General features: G+C 34.1%; 1 protein-coding gene across 1 annotated transcript in view; it reads right to left on the reverse strand.

The window, feature by feature from the left end:
- LOC126829504 (FRAS1-related extracellular matrix protein 2) overlaps positions 1–23827 on the reverse strand; it is a 114075-nt gene that overhangs the window by 4811 nt on the left and 85437 nt on the right. The window contains exons 6-24 of the mRNA XM_050559418.1: positions 23501–23626; positions 22479–22727; positions 21640–21789; positions 20280–20489; positions 19593–19790; positions 13887–14048; positions 13375–13557; positions 9935–10062; positions 9076–9228; positions 8622–8829; positions 6964–7128; positions 5902–6196; positions 5109–5208; positions 4308–4503; positions 3582–3686; positions 2640–2764; positions 1746–2007; positions 1159–1346; positions 407–553 (exon numbers count right to left, since the gene is read on the reverse strand). Of these exons, the coding sequence (XP_050415375.1) occupies positions 407–553; positions 1159–1346; positions 1746–2007; positions 2640–2764; positions 3582–3686; positions 4308–4503; positions 5109–5208; positions 5902–6196; positions 6964–7128; positions 8622–8829; positions 9076–9228; positions 9935–10062; positions 13375–13557; positions 13887–14048; positions 19593–19790; positions 20280–20489; positions 21640–21789; positions 22479–22727; positions 23501–23626 (3350 nt within the window). The remainder of the gene's footprint in view (positions 1–406; positions 554–1158; positions 1347–1745; positions 2008–2639; positions 2765–3581; positions 3687–4307; positions 4504–5108; positions 5209–5901; positions 6197–6963; positions 7129–8621; positions 8830–9075; positions 9229–9934; positions 10063–13374; positions 13558–13886; positions 14049–19592; positions 19791–20279; positions 20490–21639; positions 21790–22478; positions 22728–23500; positions 23627–23827) is intronic.

The raw sequence follows: 23827 nt of genomic DNA on the forward strand, positions 1-23827 counted from the left end.
TGGAATAGTGGAGGGTCTACCAGTATTATATATTTTGTTGGGATAGTAGAGGGTCTACCGGTACTATATATTTTGTTGGGATAGTGATGGGTATACCAGTATTATATATTTTGTTGGGATAGTAGAGGGTCTACCGGTACTATATATTTTGTTGGGATAGTGATGGGTCTACCGGTACTATATATTTTGTTGGGATAGTGGAGGGTCTACCGGTCCGATATATTTTGTTGGAATAGTGGAGGATCTACCGGTACTATATATTTTGTTGGGATTGTGGAGGGTCTACCGGTGGTATATATTATGTTGGGATAGTGGAGGGTCTACCGGTGGTATATATTTTAAAGGTGATTGAGGTAAGCACAAGACCAACAGAAAAACAATTTATCAGCCTATAGTTAGAACATACCTTAAACATAGGAGAACAGTCTATCTGAAAACCATCTGCACCAGGTTGCAAGACTAATGGTAGAGCATCCGGATCTTCATTGGCTAATTTAGCATTAAAAGGTATATCACGGAAAGTTTCAACAACTGAATAGGGGGCACCTTTATCCTGTAACCAAAAACAACAATATAATCATGTCTAGCCATAAACACAAAACCTGTATACATCTGTCAGCGGAGGTATCGAGCAAAACACTCAACTGATTTCCAGTCACTGATTTCTTGTTGCAGATTTTCAGGGCAAACACAATCCATTCGGTCAGCAACGAAATGAAAATGAAATGGGATTTAACGTCCTACTGTTCTGCACCGACTGGGACTAATGAAGACGGGCTTACGCTATATAGTGAGGGAAATTTTGCCCGGACAGCAGCACTATGGTCTGCTCCTATTTCAAATTCCATCTATCAAGGGTTCTCTAATGTGCACGCCAATGTTTGTCCCATCTGAAAGACTATAAGTTGTTTGTTGCCAGGACCTCTGCCTGGCACCACTGACAAGAAGGAGCCACGCTGGAAATCCCTTTAAACTTTCTCAGACAACACAGCAATCAAACACGGGACCTCCACGTGAGCGAGCCAGCATCTTACTAAGACACCACGGCTCCAAGTCAGCAACAAAGCTGGGACAAAGTCATTTCAAAATTGCATCCAGCCCAACATTTTCAGTAGAAACAGCACAAAGGAACTTCCAGATCTAGAAAATAAAACTTACAACTATCTTAAATGTATGTTGAAGATTTGGTGAGCTTGCCAGACAGCCATATTCTTGATTATCTGGGTTATATTTTGGTATGTAGCCATCTTTACCAGAACACAAAAATACTTTTTCTATCGTTAAACCAAATGATTCACCTAGGTTTTGAACAGGATCAACATTAATTCTACCGTAAAGTTTATCACCTACAAAAAATCAAATTCAAAATCATATAATTTTTGTCAGTGATCAGAAAATTGAATCTAATGAAATGAAATGAAATGGGTTTTAACGTCCTATTGTTCTCCTTCGACTCGGCTAATGAAGACGGGCATACGCCATACAGTGTGCTATGGCCTGCTCTTATATCGAACTGCCAAGGGATCTTTTATGTGCACGCCAATGTATATATGGGTCCTCAGGATTGATCCCATCCAAGTGACTAGACAGCTGTCCTTGTCAGGACCTTCCTGCACCACTGAAAAGGAGAAACCATGCCGGAAAATCCCGATGAACTTTCTCGGCCAATGCAGGAATCAAACAGAATCTAATCTGGAGAATAAGATGTAGTATTCTTGGTTTTATATCATGCACCTGAAACTTACCTGTAGTGAATGCTGCATCGGTTCCATCACCAAATCCCATAGATCCATCTGATAACCACAGTTCACGTTTACGCATCAGGTGAAAATCTGTATTTAAACTAAATCTAGTCGGTACCGGGTCACTAACTTGCTGGAATCTGATTGGTAGGTCAAAGGATAAGGCATCACGAGGATTACATGTTACTGGTAGAGAATATTCTTGATCCATTGGGGTTGTACATGGCACCAGTTTAATACTGTACATTCCTGAATAATCTTTTACCTGAAATAACCAATAAATGTACATATACATCGGATGTAATAAAGTTTAATACCTGAAGTCACGTTTTGAAGACACATGTATTTGAAGAAAATAAACAGTAAAAGAATCCACATCAACTTTAAAACCCACGAAGAACTTTATCAAAGTATTGTCTGCGCTATGACATTACATTGGAACAAAGCTTCAAAAATCTGATATTGAACCCAAGACATTCTAGTCAATATCTAATCACTCAGTAACATAGATCACAGCCATAACAAAATGCCAAATATGGTTGAATGCTTTACCCTTATTGATGACTTAAAATTGAAATACTGTTTGAATGGCATTTAGAAATTGAACACATTAAAATAAACACAACAGTTCTAGGGATAACAATTACTATATTTCTATAAAGCTACGTTTCAACAATGATTCTCTTGTCGTTATCAAGCACAATACACACAAGAGAATCATTGTTGAAACGTAGCTTTATAGAAATATAGTAATTGTTATCCATAGAACTGTTGTGTTTATTTTAAAATTAAAATGTAGTTACTGCATAAAAATTGGTTACACACAAGAATCCAGGAATTTTTATATGGCTGGGTGGGGGGGGACTAGGTGGAGCCTTGGATTGAATCAAAACTTACAGAGGCATCAGAAACAAACTGCCATAGTTGTTCTGGTTGTTCATAAGTTGGTTCTGTTCTAATTAAATCCAAGGTGAAGGATAACTCTGGTCTATCAGACATCACCATTGATTTCATATTAGTACCTAAAACAAGAAATAATCATGTCAATAGTTTATTTGTATAGATTAAAAGATATCAGGCCCTTTATAAAGCTATTGTTGTTTTAATATATCAAATACATCAATAAGAAACTATGTACAAAGTTTTGTGTTTCTGGATCTAAGATATTTCTCATAAACAGTGATTGAAAGTTGACTTAAGTCTGAGAATGCTTTGTGAACTCGGATCTCAAAAACAGCAAAGTAATTGAAATAAATTCAATAGATGACAACAAAAGACATCCTCGGTATTCCCAGTGGCATCATTCCATTGTACACCACTAAACCCTAGGTCTATTCACGGGGTATTCACAAATTCAAATTATCTGCCCTTGATGATTTCATTGGCCATGTAGGTTGCTTTTACGAACCAATCAAAAATAAGATTAGATACTAGTCTTAGCATCATAGTGTATGTTCAACACAATACAGCAGCGTGTACGTTCGATGAGAAACTTTGCCAGAAATTTAATATCAAAGAAGGGACAAGCACATGAAAAGATGTCCTAAAGTATTTTGACAAAATTTACACCAATGATTCGGCGATATGGAATTTATATTTGTGGAATTTTTCAATTGGTCGATAAAAATAGCACAATTATCAAAGACGTATAATTTGTGAATACCCCGTGAATGGAAGGACCCATGAGGTTATTAGAGTAGAACAGAACGATACCTCTGGGAATACAGAGGATGAACAAAACATTACTAAGCGTAAAACACATTAAAACAATTATTTAGAGAAATTCATACAATAAAATGTTATATATTGTGATCAGTATGGTTTTATTAGATATTTTACCTGGATGATCTAAAACAAATTGTCCTCTAAATCTGGCTTCTGTACGGAATGTTACAGTTAGTTTATTGTCATCACCTATTCTCATACTTGTAGGAAACAAATAACCTAAAATATAACAAAATATATCATTTGTTTACCTCCCTTCATCTTGATTTATTCACTATATAAATTCAGATCAACCCCACCACAACCTTAAAACAAACACTTCATTCTGACTGAAATACAGATCTATATTTCATTTCGTTCTTTTATACTTTCAATGGCCTTCACTACATGCAGATCTGACCAGTTTTAGTGGAAGGTCACATCAGAGGTCAGACGAGTGGCTTTTGACCCTATGATGTCAGACATTTGATTAACCAATCAGTGTTGAGGTTTCTAGTGGGTTACCCACATTTTTGTGCGCCTCACGTCAAAAACTTGCAATAACTGACCGTCATATTTGGCCAATCCCTAACATCATCCAGAACGCGGGTTATATAACAACTCTTCCAGATTCTAGTGTAGTAAAGACAAGTAAAACGAAATTTTGAACTATAAAAAACGAAACAAAATAGGATCTGTGTTTTAATCAGATTAGCAACTGATTGCTCATCATGATAGCCAATGGGTCAATTTTAAAAGGAGGGAATAAACAGGTCCAGTAAAGTATAGAGTTCACAGATCTATCTTTTAGAATACTGATCAAAGTTCTATACAGTTTAATTTATTTATTTAATAATGTACCTTGTAATCCCTCATTGCCTTCTGGTGAGCTGATACCATTCTGCCATAAAATAGCTGTATCATATACAAATGTTAACTGAAGTTGTGATGACATGTCATAATGTTGCCATCCACCAGTTGCAACAGGAGAATGGAACACGTAAGACACATATAATGGTACTCTTACAGAAACATACGATTGTTTCATGTTCAATACCTGAAAATAGAATATTATTGCAATTTTCATAATCTACTATGTGTTTTGATAAAACATCATGTTAATGGATTGATAATATACTATGCTATATTTACCATATTATAATATGGACATTTTACTATTGTACATAAAATTTCATTCTACTGTTGTATACTGATATCTACTGTGATATACTGATATCTACTGTGTTATATTGGATTAGTGTATATTGATAATCTACCATGGTATATTGCTTTGATGTATATTGATTATCTACTATGGTATACAGCACTAGTGTATACCGTGGTATATTGCACTGGTGGAAATTGACAATCTGATGTGGTGTACTGGTGTATATTGATGATCTGCTGTGGTATACTGGTGTATATTGATGATCTGCTGTGGTATACTGGTGTATATTGTTGATCTGCTGTGGTTTACTGCACCAGTGAATATAGATAATAATCTACTATGTACATATTTATTATATACTGTAGTATATTCAACTAGCTACTCTTCTAAATACACCATAGTATATTTTAATGATTTGCTATAATGCATACATTTGTCTGGAAGCGAAGATTAAATGAACTTATTCCACAGAATAAAGTATAAACAATGTTTACCTGTCCATCAGTATCAATAGATCCACCACATTTATCAACCAATTCAGACATATCATAGTAACTCACAAATTCCCATACACAAGCTTCAAGATTTAAATTCCTGTTAAAATCAAGCACAAAAATAAAGAATTTGAACTTGTCATCGAAAATATTCAAATCTGTTCAAAGTTACAAATAAAGTCACAGAAGGCAAGAAACTATGGATTGCCAAATATCATTTCACTATGTGAAAAAGATATTCCTATTAACTAACAGTAAGCTGTGGTGGTTCAGTGGGTAAGGCTGGTTCGATCCCAGTATTGGCTGCGAAAGTTCCTCAGGATATCCTGTTGTGGTTCCCCCATGTTAGAGATGCAGGACAGGAAGCTGACAAGAACAGAACCTGGTTATTAGGATGGAACAAGAAACTGAGGTCCCGAGTATGTGCACACAAAAGAACCCTTGACAGTTGGAATTCAATTGCTTTAAAAGCAAAATTTCCCCCATAGCACACTGTATGAGATATGCTTGTCTCTATTAGCCAGGTAGGACTTGAAATCCCCACAGCATTTCATAAATTTATTCATTCACTAACTAACAACAACTTATTAGATTTTTTCATTCAATTTATAAATTCATTCATTCACTAACACACAACTTTTTAAATTCATTCACTAACTAACACCCACTATATAAATTTATTCACTAACTAACACACAACTTTATAAATTCATTGATTCACTAACACACAACTTTATAAATTCATTTATTCACTAACACACAAGTTTTATTTTAGTACTGAATGATAACCCACTTGTAAAATCTTAAAGTTGGTTTCCCTCGTAGATCGGTACTATATTGGTATGGTTCCACTTCACCAATAACATTAGGATTTTTAGTTGCATTGGTTAGAAAACCAAATTCAGTTGGAATTTCATTGTAGTCCAGTAAATTAGAGCATCGGTGAAGAGCTAGTCGAGTTCCATCTTTACTTAATGTTAATTCAAAGTTTGAAAGTTGATTGGTCGAAACTACTGGCAACATGCCATCTCTATGTGGTATAGTTACAGCAACACGAACTTTGTTAGGATGTGTGGGATCATCAGGTCCTGAAATATCGTAAAATATAATTAGATCAAAATAAAATATTAAATTATTGGGTAATTTTAATATACCCAAATAGAATACATGGATTTTCTGGAGATTATCTTTAGCATCAGAAACCAATGTATAATGATACCACTTCTTATTTATTTCAGTTAACAAAGGCAATAATTTTCAGAGTATTTTCTGATACTGAAGTCAACATATGCTAGAAGCAGGATAACCTTGGTATTGTCAGGAAGCAACAGTTGCTAAGTGGGTAAAACGCTGGCTCGCTAGCCTGGAGGTCGCGTGTTCGATCCCTGCATTGGCCGAGAAAGTTCATCAGGATTTACCGACTTGGTTTCCATTGTCAGTGGTGCAGGGCGGAGGGCCTGACAAGGACAGCTGTCTAGTCATTTGGATGGGACAAAAAAAAAACGAGGTTCTGCGTATACATTGGAGTGCATGTAAAAGATCCCTTGGTAGTTGGATTTCGATATAAGAGTAGGCCATAGTGCCGCTGCCTGAGCAAAATTTCCCTGATAGCACAATGTATGGTGCATGCCCGTCTTCATTCGCCCAGTTTAGGAACAGAACAGTAGGTTGTTAAACCCCATATCATTTCATTTTGGTGTTGTCAGTCGTCTTATAATTGAAGTTACAAACAGAAAGTGATGTTATCTGGACAGTAAAATGAGTAGCAATCCATCCTTTCAAACACCAATCTTTCCATCCAATGACAATTCATCCTTTCAAACACCAATCTTTCCATCCAATCAATATAATATACCTGTGTATCTGAATTTTGCTGTAAAAGGTTCGGCACCAACAGAACCCATTAATCTAGGTTCACATAAACCATTTGATTGACTGACTATCACTGGTTCACTTAACAATTCTAATCCTGGATCACCTTCAACATTAACAGCTCGACCTCCACACTGTACACGACTACCTGTAATATATCATATATACAACTGCATACATTTCAGGTGACAGCATTGTTCCATGGAGGGTATACTACAATAAATTCATACTTATACCAAAACATCAAAATCAAAAGATACTTTATGGCCTAGTACATTACTACATATGCAGACATGCCGTAAAACAATAAGACTTCTGCAATTCATCACTATGTAATTTTTAAACTAGGCAATTATTGCATAATTTCCTGATATAACATATTCTTTCACCATAAAACTTTATTTAGAGCCATATAAAAGTTCATAGATGTAAATATAAATCCATTTTTTTGTCAAATTTTAATTTCATATTTCTATATTAGGCTACAGATATTTATGGAAGTTTATTGTTTTATTTATCACATGCTTGTATTTATTCTGATAAAGAAGGGTTGGATGGATGAATGGTTAGCATGTGCGCTTTGTATCATAAGGTCTGTCATTGAGTCAACTGGCATGGTTTCGATTCCCTAGTTGCACGTGACAAGGAGTAGGGTCACCTGTCCAACCTTGTGGGTTTTCTGTGGGTCCTCAGGTTTCCTCCCACTGCTAAAGACCCCTACATGCAAGCGAATTATTGAAATAAACTTGAACCATAGTTCCAAAATGACCTAGTTTGTGTCAAGTTGATGTTAAACCTCATCTCTCTCTTTTGTTCTAATAAGTTAAAATATGACAAGTTATCAGGTTTCTACATCTAATCACTACTAAATATATCTACATCAGATGTCAGCAAAACACAAGAATGTATTTGATTGTAGGCATAATCCCTTAATCCTACTGTGGATTAAAGAGTAGTGAAATGCGAGTAGAACAGTGAACACAACACTAGACACATTTGTCATAACACCATTACTACGTCTGCCAACTCGCAACAATAAAACAAACACATTAAATTTTTCTAGAAAACATAGCTACTAGTCCAGTTCATAGTTTTTCAAACACTTTTGCTTTAAACCCTATGGAATAGTTCTCTTAAACTGGACTTTGCATTTATCATCTTTTCTACAAATTGAACCATTCTATATTTTCATTTTGAGTTAAGCCAACCTTACATGTTTTTTATGACAGGCCTATGGGACCATGCATGATCAGGAAGGCCGTAAAATGTATACCTGAAGCCCGTTAAATTTATACCTGAAGCCCGTAAAATTTATACCTCAAGCTATTGCTGAATATTTAATGAAAATAAGTAATACTTTTGATGGGAAAATCTGTTTACTTTGCATCTGTGCTTCATTTTGCAGCAAAACAAAAATAATTAATCAGAGAAATTATTGATGATTGCAGACTTATCAAGAAATATTTTTTTGTTTAAGTCTGTTAATATCAAATGAAATGAAAGGTTATTTCCTGAAGATGACGACAACTTCTACCGACACAATTCTCGTTGTATAGATAGAATAACACATATGAATTGTATCATCTTTTCAACACATTCTTTTATAATGAAAAACAAAATGTTAAAATCATTTGAATTTACCTCCAGAGAAATAAATACTATCTAAAGATATGCTTCTTGTATTAGCGAAAAAGGTGTTAGATTCTACATCTTGCAGATCACTTGTTACACCGTCAACGCCTGTCGGAGCTGATACACGCCATCTAAACAACGTCAATGTGTCATTGATGCCCTCAGATGTACAGATAGCTCCTGTTTTTGGAAAATCTGGATGTTTCGGGTTGCAGGGCTAAAAAAAAAGAAAGGAAAATATTTATCAATCAGCAATATCATACAACAGTATGGGAGGTACTCCATCTTTCTCCAATAATCAAAGGTTCTAAAAATAACCGTGAAGACATTTATAAACATTCTGCTTATTGTTCTAGACCATAAATAGGTAGATGTATTTAGGTTTTTCATGACATAACGACCTCGCTAAAAAATAATTGTTGTTTTCTTAGATATCTATAAAGGCTTAAAGGTATGTTTTTACCGTTAAGCAGACAACAGGATAACCCTGGTATGGTCGTTGAGCAGCGTTTTCAGCAGTATCATAATCTCTTAAAGATACAACCATGGGTCGTGATGGAAAGGTCACATCTGCTACTTTGTTTCGCTCTTCAATAAACACGATGGCTTTAGTATTCTGTGAGAATAAAGAAAAGATGTTAGTGTTAGACAATATTTGGACATTGGACAACCCTTTCATAGGGAGTACTCTATGATCATATTATTAACACACATAGAGAAAACACTACTCTATTATAAACACACATAGAGAAAACACTACTCCAGTGTATGATGATCTAGTACATAGTATATGGATGTAGTTAATATGAATTAATCACAAGAGACTAGAAACAGTAGAAATACAATGTGTTTGTTAGCCTATGATATTATAATATGATCTATTTTATTTCCGAACCAGCTCATCACTTACATACAGGTGTGTAATATTCTAGAATATGTGAACAGCTCTGGTTGATTGAGACAGCTCAGATTATGTACAAAAAAAACTACTAGTAGCCCACTATTTGTCTTCAAATAATGAGTTTATTTTTTATTTTCCCCAGTGCTAATACGAAAACATTTGCTGTTTTGGGTTGCTATGGAGTAAATGCTGATGTCACATAGCAATTTAAAAATTTAAAAACCTATATTTATGCATAGTTGTGTTTTTATTTTTTGACCTGTGTGTCTCAATTAGTCCAGAGCTGGTCACATAATACTATGGGGGCTAGTTTTGTATTGCTAGTGCTGTGTTCATGTATATGTACTAATAATTGTTGGTTGTATTGTGTATTAATAATTAACAGTGTTGAAACTTAATTACATTTACTTATGAACTATACCTTGACATCAGCTATACCACGTCTGTTTCTAAGATGAACTGTGAAAACTTCTCTCATTTCTTTTTCTCCATCATATAATATCTCTATCTCAACTTCTTTTACAGACTCATTCTTATTAAATACAACCTCTGTAATAAAATATAACTTATTAAATACAACCTCTGTAATAAAATATAACTTATAAATACAACCTCTGTAATAAAATATAACTTATTAAATACAACCTCTGTAATAAAATATAACTTATAAATACAACCTCTGTAATAAAATATAACTTATAAATACAACCTCTGTAATAAAATATAACTTATTAATGAAATGAAATGGGGTTTAACATCCTACTCTGCTGCAACAACTAGACTAATAAAGATGGGCATAACTATGCAGTGCTAGAACTATCTAGGAAAAAGTGCTAAATTTTGGATGTTTGGGTTTGGTCCGGTTCACTGATTTTAATTGCTTGGTATGCTGATCTAATCAACATGTCCGTCTTGAGTAGTATTGCCCTAATATAAATTACATTGACAACTATTAACCTGCCAGTGGGAGTATCAAATAACTTAACATTTTAATTTCTAAAATAAAAATCTCATTTCATATAAAGTCTTTGATATCAGTTGTTTAGTCTTCCAAAAACCAAGTTTTATCATGCTGAGCTATTTTTGTACGCCCATATTTTCAAGTGGACGTGTATTGAGTCGCCCCTGTCAGCCCACAATTTATTTGTGGACACGCGGTTCCTTTTGATATTGGCATTTTATCCAATATTAAAAGCTGTTCTAACATATCACCATTCCACCCTTATGATGGTTGAGTTCGAATTTCATGAAAATCGGATTGAAACTGCCCGCTCCTCGTTCGCAAATAGTATAAAAGTATATAATACCAAGGTTGTGGACACTGTAGAAGTCACAATTTTTTTATCCGATTTTGATCAAACTTAAAATATATGTCTATATTCCACGGATTTTTGTTTCTTTCCATATTCGCACATATCGGTCCGTAACCTCCTAGATTATGGACCCCGGGTGTACCAAAAATTACAGTTTATACCCGATTTTAAAAACCGTTTAAATATACACCGTTACACCCTGGGTTTGAATTTTGTGATAATCGGATCGAAGGCTGTGGTCCCTCTAACGATTTGTATCCGGTTTTGAAAAAAACTTAATATTATATGTTTATGTATCAAAGATCTCGGTTTGATGTTCGCGTATATCGGGCCTAACTTCTTGCCTTGTGGCCCCTATTGTACGAGAAATTGTAAGAATAATACTACGAGTTCTTGATGTGGAAATTTACACGGAAATATTTATTTATGGCTAAGGATATGATATCATATCTTTCTTATCTAAATTATATCTTGGTTATATATATTATATCCTGGTTATATATATATATAAGCAGGATCTAATTTAGATAAGAAAGATATGATATTATATCCCTAGCCATAAATAAATATTTCCGTGTAAATTTCCACATCAAGAACTCTGTGGTGACAGAAATGAAAAGAAATGAAATGGAGTTTTAACGTCCTACTGTTCTGCTCCTAACCTGGGCTAATGAAGACGGGCATACGCCATACAGTGTGCTATAAGGGAAATTTTGCCCGGACAGCGGCACTACGGCCTACTCTTATATCGAATTCCAACTGCCAAGGGATCTTTTACGTGCACGCCAATGTGTACACGGGACCTCGGTTTTTTGTCCCATCCGAACGACTAGACAGCTTTCCTTGTCAGCCCCTCCGTCCTGCATCACTGACAAGGGAGAACCACGCCGGAAAATCTGGATGAACTTTCTCGGCCAATGCAGGGATCGAACACCCGACCTCCAGGCTAGCCACGTGATCCCCCTGTGGTGACAGAGAATATAAGTAATATTGTTATAATACATTATTAAAGGTGTACTGTTTTGTTGACATTGACAATAAATTCGCATTAACAAAATAGTTTATAAAGTCTAGTATTGATGGCGATATTAGCGACCTTTGATTTTGGCTTGCTGTCGTACTGTTGTCTATTCGCCTCAGAAGTTGATGTAGTCTCTACTTTCAAGGTCACTTTTCGACTTTCGTGTTTTGAAGGGGCGAAAAGTAGAAATTATAAATGGTAGTTATAGGCTTCCATAAGATTGTAAGACAAAATAAACATTTTACCATCGGTTCACGAATGCCTTTAAGTGCCATTTATAACAAGGGACTAGAAGGATGGGGCTAGATATATTCCACAAGTAACTCAAACGGTTACGTCATATTCCTATCTGGAGAGCATGCACAATAAATACTAAATCAGTTTATGTACATTCATATTACATTATTATTTGTGTTGCGAACCATTTGTGTCAATTTCTAGGTCCTAAATATTAGCGAGTTAGCTCTTTTAAATAACAAATACATGTAGATTGTTTTGGGGTGACCTTTTCCCTGTATGTAAATAATCAGTAAATGTTCATATTTTTGCACCAAAATAGATAATTTTGGATCAAATTTTCTTTTACTGATAATTGATAAGTTCGTAAATAGTATTGTACGATTGGATCAATAGGCCATTAATATTTCGATATTGGCCCCTTTCTATAGAAATCAATATATAATTGGCAAGAGTTATACAATCGTAATGTGCTCAACAACCCTTGTTTTACTTATGAATATTTATCTCCCCAAGAAAAAGTTCCAAAATCATTTAATTGGTTAACATCAAATTGGTCAATATCAAAGTATATGAGTAAAATAATGTAAGATATTTTATACCCTGGCTTAGACAAGCTGCTGTAGATATTACATCAAATTAATAAGCTTATTATTACATTATGTAATATTTGAATCAATTTTTTTAAATTTTATTAAATTGTTATTAAATTTGTTTATTTCTGTGTTTAATTTGATTAGTTTTTCTTATTCTCTTATTCAAATTTCATAGAATCTGATTCCAAACCCATCTAGCTTTAGTGTTACATTCTAAATATAGAGCAGTATAATATGACACTTATACAATACACCATCTGAATAGATAATAATTGGGCTACAATTTATTGTCTTTGAGAGGTTGATGACAGGATTCTCTTCAACAAATCTTTGAGGTCACATTCCCAAACTTGAAGAAATCGGGCTGATTTCTAGTTGGTCTTAAGACTGTATGGAGTGTGTTATGAGATGAAATTCTTCCCAGACAGTGGCATTGAACTCCAACTGTCAAGGGTTCTTTTACATGCAACGCGTACACAAGACCTTGCTTTTTCATATTATCCAAAGAACTAAACATTTTTGCTTGCCAGGCTGTCCATCTTGATAAGAGGATACAGGTGGAAAATCCTAAGAAACTTTTCCAGGAGCTCCTGCTTAGTGATCCAGCATCAGATTCACTGAGCTGTCTTGTGTCAATATCAGAGTTTGTTAGGATAAACTTAGTATTAATTAATCTGTAATCATAAAACCATACCTTTATATATTCCATTATAATCTTGTCCAGATTCAGCGGAACCATCTTTAGTATTTACGGATACAACACATGTCTCTGATTGGTCACCTTCTCTAATCACCTTGACAACTAATATAGACGTCTCTTCTTTAAACATAGGTTCTTTTACAATATATTTACTTTTCTCCAATCTTATTACTGGTTCTGAAAAAATCAAATTAAAATAGATTGTTAACATTGTTCACATATTACAGATGCGAATTCATGATAGGAATGATGAGTAGTATACTATTTACAATTACAGTTCTATGTGAATCAATTGTTAAAACTTTTAATTTGAGAGCTAAGTCGTCCTAGCTGGAGATAAAGCTTGCCGTCTAATGAATCTTTAGGTCAATAAAAAGTAAAATCTTTTGCTCAAGTCTGCCTGTCATATCACTATTGTGGCGAGGCAGATATTAAAAGGTTCAGTCCATCACTTGACCCAAGATTACTTCCTTTTTGTTTTCAAACTATCAAAAACTACTACTTACTATCTCCAATGTCTTTAACTGATATTTTAGTTAGATTCTGTTTTCCTAGTTTAGCTGGTTTACCATTACTCAATGGATTACCTAATACCAATCGAAACTCTTCATCTCTCTCATATTTTGTATCATTATTTAACTTTACAATACATGGCTTCTCTAATTCACCTACAATAATAACATATACAAATTATTTAACTTTACAATACATGGCTTCTCTAATTCACCTACAATAATAACATATACAAATTATTTAACTTTACAATACATGGCTTCTCTAATTCACCTACAATAATAACATATACAAATTATTTAACTTTACAATACATGGCTTCTCTAATTCACCTACAATAATAATATATACAAATTATAAAATGAAAAAACTAATTTGATAATAACTACAGGACTTTCTAATTCTAGATTCCCACTATCACGATTTGTGCTGTGACTGAAATCGTGGTTTTAATCATGGAGTAATCGTGGTGATCCTATCAGGTCCTATAATATATTGAGGTCATTCATAGCAGTCGCGTTGATCGTATCGAAATGTATCTGAATGTATCTGTGCGTACCAGATCGTCGACTCAATAGGGACAATTCTATTGTAACAAATCGCACGACAGTGGCAACCTGGTATAACAATATACAGTCATTTGGTATGATTTCTGCACAACTTTTTTTTACCGACATACAGACATGTTAAAATAAAACTAAACAAATCTGACAATTAGACGGAGTTCAGAGAAACTGAACTTTCAGATTTGATCCCCCATTAAAGAATTTCTGAATCCACACTTGATTTGATCATCTATTTTAAATTGTGTTTTACTTTTACAATTTTACAGTACCATAAATCAGAACTTAATAGTAAGTGCAGGGGGACTGCACTACACACAAAACAAAATTAAACAACAAATATCAAATCAAGATTTTTCAGATAAAATACTGATTGTTTGGGAATGTTTTTTTCTTCCTAACCTTAAATATCATTTTTAACTGGACAACTAAATCATTTGAGTGTTTTTAAAGGCAGGATAGTCCAGACTAAAAGGCAAACAGATTTCAGATCATTGGTTCAAAAACTAAATCCATCAATCAATCCTAATAAGAATTGTGGTCATCTAATGTTTTCATTACTTCTATTGCTTGTTTCATTGATAATTCATTTCTATCTACCAGCAAAATGGCATTTAACCTATATTATGTTGTTTTTCTTTAATTATCTAAATGACGAAAGAAGACTTTAAAGTCTGTATTTTTCTCATCCAAATAAGGGGAAATACTCATTGGCTTGCTGTGCATTGGAGGTTTACAGTGAATGAAGTAACATACAATTGGGGGTTTACAGTGAATGAAGCAAAATACAATTAGGGGTTTGCAGTGAATGAAGTAAAATACAATTGGGGGTCTGCAGTGAATGAAGTAAAATACAATTGGATATTTGCAGTGAATGAAGTAAATATATCTAATTGTATTAACAGTATTATATTTATCTATTTTATACTGAGTCACACTTGTACCATCATTAAACAATACAATAATTAAAAGTTCATATCTATATCCTTAATGACTAAGAAAAGATGTTGTCTCTACTTTTATTTTCTCAGCCCTTCCTCATAGGATATAAGATATAGCAGTCATACTAAATCAACATTCTTTAGGAAAGAGAAAATCACGTCTTTCTAACCGTGTTCTTTAAATAATACATAATCAGTAGAATATGTAGGAAATCTATGACAGGACATGTTAAATACTGTAGATAAAAATAAAAGGTTTCATGATAGATATCTTACAACCCCAAAATATGTCAGTTCCTGTTCATGACACACTCTTCCAATTACTAACAGAGGAAGAAATCTTGATTATTTAAACATTGTGAAATAATGCACCTGATAAATATCTTTCGTGATATAGAATCAAGACATTATTTTAACAACGCAGGTGAATGTACTCTTTGTACTTGGATACATTTCAAATTAAATTTTTAAGTTAAAAAAGAAGACATTTTCAAATAAACCATATCGCAAAAATGTCTGCTCATTTTTTATTATTTTATATTAAAAGTGATATATGCTCACTATTTCAATATCTTAAAGAAAATTTAAAAAATAATTCAAATACTAATATTATTATATTTTCAAAAATCTAAATCCTGTTTTTGAATTTCAGAGACCGTTGAGTTATTAACTGAGGTAAGTCCGTGCTTCAGTGCCAATGAAATTGTAAGCTCTAGTAATAAGATGTTAATCTGTTTTTATTAAATTCAAACTGCACACTGCGAGTAGTGTATATGACACCACATATTTTGGGCGGATTGAAGCAATAATCTATAGCATATGTTTTATGTTTATCATTATAGACGAAACCTGATTTAAATTAAATGAAATCCACCTTTATGTAAGGACAGGTGCAGAACTGGCAGATCTCATTAATTGTGTTTCAGAGTTTTTTATCATATGACTAGTAGCTACCTTTCATGAATACTTTAGATATCAAATTTCAAATGACATTAGATCCATGAGATATTTGAATTTGAACTTTGTGTACTTTCACCAGAACCATTAGTTATTTAAATTTGAAATACATTTGGGATGGAGATATCGGTGTTAAATTGCTACTTGGAGGCATGATATCTTAATTGCAGCTACAATGTAATATCTATCTGGATTGAAATTGCCATTGAGATGTGAGTTGTGAGATATCTGGATTTGAATTGCTACTGTGATGTGTGATATAGGAATTGCTACTGTGATGTGTGATATAGGAATTGCTACTGTGATGTGTGATATAGGAATTGCTACTGTGATGTATGATATAGGAATTGCTACTGTGATGTATGATACAGGAATTGCTACTGTGATGTGTGATACAGGAATTGCTACTGTGATGTATGATATAGGAATTGCTGTGATGTGTGATATAGGAATTGCTACTGTGATGTGTGATATAGGAATTGCTACTGTGATGTATGATAGAGGAATTGCTACTGTGATGTATGATATAGGAATTGCTACTGTGATGTGTGATATAGGAATTGCTACTGTGATGTATGATATAGGAATTGCTACTGTGATGTGTGATATAGGAATTGCTACTGTGATATGTGTGATATAGGAATTGTCACCTGGAGGAGACATATCTTGAATTGTTTACTAGTATGTAAGATAACTTGATTTAAGAGAAAGTGGGAGAGAGAAATGGGGTTTAACGTCCACTCAACACAAACTGGGTCATTTCGTGACTAACATATTTATTTCAATAATTCGCAGAGGCAGGATACAGGAGGACCCGGAGAAAACCCTACTCCTTTTCAAGTACAATCGGGGAATCGAAACCACACCAGTTGACTCAATGACAGACCTTATGATACAATGCGCACACGCTAACCATTCGGACATCCAACTCCCCCTAGCTTGATTTAAATTGCCACTAAAAACTCAAATTGTCATTAGCCTTATATAATCATAAATCATAAATTATGATTATATGCAATAAATTTAAAATCAATTGATATCAGTCATAGTATCTTTCTAAAAGATGTTGATAACAATTCATTCATGGACAAACCCACACATCTTTACTGAAAATAAACAATCTGTTGAAAATTTAAACTTTGATCCACTATAGAAATGTTAATGTTAATTTTACCCTTTGTTATTTATCATAGTTCAAGAGAGAGATCAACCAAGATGTGTTTCTTTCACATATTGTCACAAATGCCTAGTCACTATATACTTTATGAAACCTAAGTCGTCTGACTTGACGACCAAACCACAATCAGGAACACCTGACTAAACAAAATGGTGGCGCCATGCCAGGAATTAACAAAAGAGCACACAAAATATTTGCCGGAAAATCGTTACATTTTTAAGTGTTTGGTAATATTTCTGGAAGCGGAATTCCTGGTCATGTAGTAAGAAGAAAGAATACACAAGTGTTAGAATCTGGTTTTGGTATCAAAATTGTTTTTAAAAGAAGATTCTTCACTCAATGTAAGTATTATGATTTCCAAAGTTTGGAGATTTCTGTCTTCCAATGGAAACCCTTGACATAGTATTGTCACCATAACCGGATATCAAATGACTTGCTAATATCATATTTTATTCCTTCCAAAATAACTTGCATATTTGAAGATGTGAAAATGTTTTGTTTACATAATGAACAGATGTTCAATTATTATGATTTGTTGATGTTGTAAATATTGTGTATGGCAGCACAGTATGATGTAAGTGATATGATCATATCGTAAGTTTAAGTACAAAATACTTCATATCATACAAATATAAACAATATATAAAAAATCTTAATTCCAACACGCTCGCATTTTGGTTTGTTCTCGTCTTTCACATGTTCAAGCCTCAAGTATATCAAATACAGATTACCTTTATTACATAAATAATTAAATATCAAGAATAAGGTATTATTTAAACATGGAATACAGAAGAAGGCCAATAAACGTTTTCCATTTAATAATGCACATGTTTAAAACATGTTATCGTGTCCAGCTTGTTTGTGAATAGAACTGAGTTATCTTTCAGTAACTTTTTATTGTGTATGATATGATATGATATGAGTTTTTGGTCTACAAAGGTGTGCCTTTGAATTATGTAAAGAAAACCAGGGAAAAGGTGTTTACATAAATATAAGTGGTACTTGAGTTTTTTAAAGTATAAAATGAAATGAAATGGGGTTTGACATCCTACTGTTCTACTCCTACTGGGCTAATGAAGATGAGCATATACCATACAGAGTGCTAAGAGGGAAATTTTGTCCAAGCAGCGGGCTACTCTTATATCGAATTCCAACTGCCAGGGGATCTTTACATGCATGTCAATGTGTACACAGGACCTCTGCTTTTTGTCCCATCCAAACAACTAGACGGCTGTCCTAAGATGGTGCTGAGCGAGTTATAATATCATGATGTTATCTGACAATGCAAACAATTGTTTACTGGTGATTAGCCTACCATAGATAGCAAAATGGTGAAAAATTCAATTTCAAAGAAATCTAGACCAGTTTTGTCGACAAATTCAATCAAGAAAAAGAAGCGAGAAGAAAAAAAACAAAGGTGTACCATTTATATAAGGGGCAGAATATCTTTGTAATACAGAACGAAATTGATCAATTTTGGACTGATAGTCCTATTAGAAATTCAACTTTTATAAAATTATGGTTGACAGGGGCTTCCTATATCATACAAATCACTACCAGGGACTTTAAAGATACATTATGTAAGATTTAGATAAAGAACTAGCCATTCTTGCTATAATAGTTCGAAAGTAGATGATGTAAAATGAATTCAAATTACTCTATTGCAAGCGAAGATATTAGCCTTTGAAGGTTTGACAGACGTGTGCAATAATTTCAACCACTGTACTGGTTGATCGAAGCTAAGTCTCGGTCCTCCATATTTGATTAAATCAAAGTATCGCTGAACCATTCTAATCTATTTAATATCAGAGAAATCTGATGCCATCGAGAGTTGATTAAGGCCTGGATCAGTTAATTAATGTCTAATTAATACTTTAGAAACCATTTCAGGCCTAAAGAAAGACCTGCAATAGGCAGATTTAGCTCTTGCATAATGCATGTTTAAGAATAAGAAACATTGATATTGTGTACTTATAATATTGTTTTCTCACTTGATGTTGGTAGGTAATATTTTCTTACTATATATCAGTGCATATAGAACATCCATAAATAAAATCTTACCTGGTAAAAATTTGACAATGGATGCGTTGATGTTTGGTCTTTCAATATAATCATCTAAAACTTTAGCCGTATCTTGTCTGGTATAACATCTGACTGTAGCTTGTTTACTGGAATCACCGGATCTTATTACCATTGCTTTAACCTCTCCTGTATTCTCAAATACTTCATAACTTCCTTCTTTAAACTCCATACTAGGTACTGTAATAATACAAATTGTCAATAACTGATCAATCGAGGAGTGGATGCCATAATATCATACCCAAAATTATATGTTCTCAACCCATAGATTTTTTACATTGATATTTATTTCTGGTATTTCGCAATTTGTATGATTTTATACTTGTGAAAGGTGTTTTGTATGGGGCAGTGTATGCACTGATGATTAGCATCCTACTGTTCTGCTCCGACTGGGCTAATAGTAATGTCCAGCATTTACAAAAACAACACGTTTCATATCATAACTTTATTCCCCAATCTACATGACTCCCATTTAAAACCTAGAAAACTATGCCTACATATACGACCACATGACCACAGTCAGGCTGCTACACAGTTATATATTTAGACATCATACTATTGAAGACAGTTTTATTTTTTCTGGAAGACCTGACTGCCCAACAGAATCTATTATGCACCATATGAGAATATATTTTCAGATCTTCTATGAATTGAAAGGGCACTACTTACCATCAGAAACAGAATCATTGATAGTAATAACTGAAGTACTTGGTTCTCCCAACATGGCTGCCATGGGCATACGCAGAACAACCTGGAAGGTTTCTAGACCTTCTACCTTCGGTCTACCGAGATCATCTAGAATTGTTATACGGACTAACTGCATAGTTACACCAGGTGCAAAGTCAAGTATTCTGTTGACAGCAATATAATCTAATCCAGCTGAAAACAATAAAAAACAAATTAAACCTAATAATCAGTTTAATATTCAAAATTAGATAACAATATCATTTCATGAAATGGGTTTTTAATTTAACGTCCTACTTTTCTGCATCAACCAGATTAATGAGGGAACTTTTACCTAAACAGCAACATTTCTGCCTACAATTCATCAAATTTCAACTGTCCTTGGGGGTTTGATGACCGAATGGTTAGTGTGTGCGCGTTGTATCATAAGCTCTGTCATTAAGTCAGCTGGCATGGTTTCAATTCCCAGCTTGTACGTGACAAGGTGTTGGGTCACCGGTCCAACCTTGTGTGTTTTCTTGGGATCCCCCTGTTTCAAGCAACCATGACTTTACATAAAACCACTAAGCAATTAATCGTGCACGGTTTCATATTTTGTTTTGGTCAGACACTCTAAACCCACACTTATTACTGGATATCCTGAGAAATCTGTTTCTCCACCTTTAAATGTTCTTAAAAAGTTTTTTGTGAAATTAGAAATAACTTTTCCAAGTTAATTCACATCATGTGTAATTAAGTAGAACTGATGATGAATTCATCCATACTTATATTTTCAAGTAGATTTTTTTTATATCTAATATATATACTTCTATATTTCATATCAAAGAAATATTCCTTAGAAGTCTCAAGTCCTAATTATGTAGCAAGCAAATAGAACTAACCTTCAAATTACCAAGAATTACAGAAATTTAACAAGTATGTTATAGAGAAGTCTTTTCTATTTCTACAATATTTAAATAAGTTTTAAAAGGTCTGCATGTGCTAATCGACCTACTACGCCAGATATGGAGATTGGAGAGAGAACTGGGGTATAATAATCCACTCAACACAAACCAGAGGATCAGAAGTAAACCCACCAGGTTAAGCTGGAGATGCTACTCCTTGTCACCTACAAGTGTGGGATGAAAACCACCCCATCATACTCCAGCACATACCATCATACCTATTAAATCTACTGGCAGTCCACAAAAACTTTCTTCGTCAATTTATATATTTCTATTTATCGGGTTCCCAAGAAATATGTTTTTAGGCAAAATAAATTTTCGTGTAGTAACACATAACCTTACATATCTTTAAAGTAAAATTTTTCTGTAAGCTGTTCTAAAATAAAATGGCGTTGACGTACCTTCTGCTGATCTGGGTTCTGTACGGCGTGATCTGACAGTAACACTGGATGGTTTACTAAGATCTGTACCGGTTCTCCATACTTTAACTTCTACAAATCCATCACTTTCATCGATCATATAGTCAGCTTTACCAAAATAAAATGCTGGTTCTAAAATATAAATACTAAAATACAAGCTACTGATTCTTTAATATATACATATATCAACAAACATCTCAGTTTTCTGATAACCCCATGGAACACAAAAAGAGAGAAAAATGGGGTTTAACATCTATACATGAGACAAACTAGGTCATTTCAGGACTAACATATGGTTTAAGTTTATTTCAATAATTTACTTGCGCATACGGGTCTTTAGCAGTGGGAGGAAACCTGAGGGCCTGCAGAAAACCTACGAGGTTGGACAGGCGACCATACAACCTGGGAATTGAATTAAAGTTATGAATGAACCGTGCTACTTTTCTGCTCCATCTGGGCTAATAAGGGAAATTTTATCTGGACAGCAGCACATACTTTGGCCTACTCTTATTTCGAATTCCAACTGTCAAGGGATCTTTTACTTGTACGTCAAGTCCTTGGTTTTTCACCCAATCCCAATGACTAGACACTATTCCTAGCTAGACCCTCTGTCCTGTACCACTTCCAAGGGGAAACCATGCAGAAAAATAATGAGGAACTTTCAAAGTCAATCATGGGGTCGAAACCTGGGACCTCAAGGTTAGCGAGCCAGGACCTTACCCACAGTGCCACAGCAGCTCTAACTGACAAAGTAAGCGTACCAGGGACAATGTTATCAAAATTTGTGTAGAGTTTAACCAATTAATCAACAAATATATTACCATCATTTTTATCTGGTTCAATGATAACTGTAGAAGAGTTGATTTCTCCAATTTTACCACCCATAGGTTCACTGAGGATGACGGAAAAATTCTCCTCATCTTCGTAAAGCGAATCATCAATAATCATAACACGACAATATTTCTCATCTTCATCTTTATCAAACCTGATAATACTACGATGATCAGACGGTCTAGTGATGTAATCAGAATATGATGTTACTGTACTTGGTATTGTTCCTGTGGCTGAACCTAAAAATATCTCATTCAATATATACCATAAATAGAGAATCTTCTACGCGTCTTTTACTTTATCAACGAGTGTTGATATTTTTTTATATCAAAAAATACGAGTAGGATATTTTATTTATCACCCAATCCTTTCTTACATGCACAAATAAATAAATGCTTTTACTGAACATTACGGTGTAGTGATACATCATACATAGCTTCTAGAATCACCGTAGTCACTTCAACATTCTCACTATTTAGAATGTGCACTAATATTCAAGATGGCAATAGTCAAATCAAATGTTTGATCAATATAGGAACAACATTGTCATCCAACAAAATATCAATAGTAGTAGTGATATATCATTGACTGAAACCAAATTCCATTTCTTTCATGGAAGTTTCATTTTTTAATCCAAAAATTGCAAAATACGAGTATGCTCAACTATTTCTTTACCATCTGCCTACAAAAAAAAAAAAAGAGAGAGAGACAGAGAGACAGAGAGAGAGAGAGTTTAACGTCAATTCAACACAAACTAGGTCACTTCAGGACTAACATATGGTTCAATTTTATTTCAAGCTTTCGCGTAGGGGTTTTTAGGAGAGGGAGGAAATCAGAGGACCCGGAGAAAACCTACGAGGTTGGACAGGCGACCCTACTCCTTGTCACGTACAACCGGAGAATCGAAACCACGCCAGCTGACTCAATGACAAACGTTATGATACAATGTGCACATGCTAACCATTCGGACAAAATCTTCTCCTCTCCTCTTAAGGAAAATCGTGTTACCCACCTTGTACAGTTGAACATATAACCATGAGTTCATCAGATAAATCTCCTGTTCGTTTAACTGGTATTAATATCTCACCAATATCTTCTGCTACACGATATTCTTTCTCAGGGAAAAATACAGTTGATTCTATAAATACAAATATACTTCTAAATAATAATAGTTGTACGTTCAATTAAACTTTGTTTTATCTAAATATGTCTTCTATAACTCTTAATACCAAGTGCAGGAGGACCGCACTACACGGAAAAACAAATTTACAAGATAAACCTGCGGACAAGACAGAATAGAATTATTGCAAAAATATCAAATCAAATGAAAGAATCCAGG

The sequence above is a fragment of the Patella vulgata genome, chromosome 8 (assembly GCF_932274485.2).
Source record: "Patella vulgata chromosome 8, xgPatVulg1.2, whole genome shotgun sequence".
Classification (NCBI taxonomy): Eukaryota; Metazoa; Mollusca; class Gastropoda; family Patellidae; genus Patella; species Patella vulgata.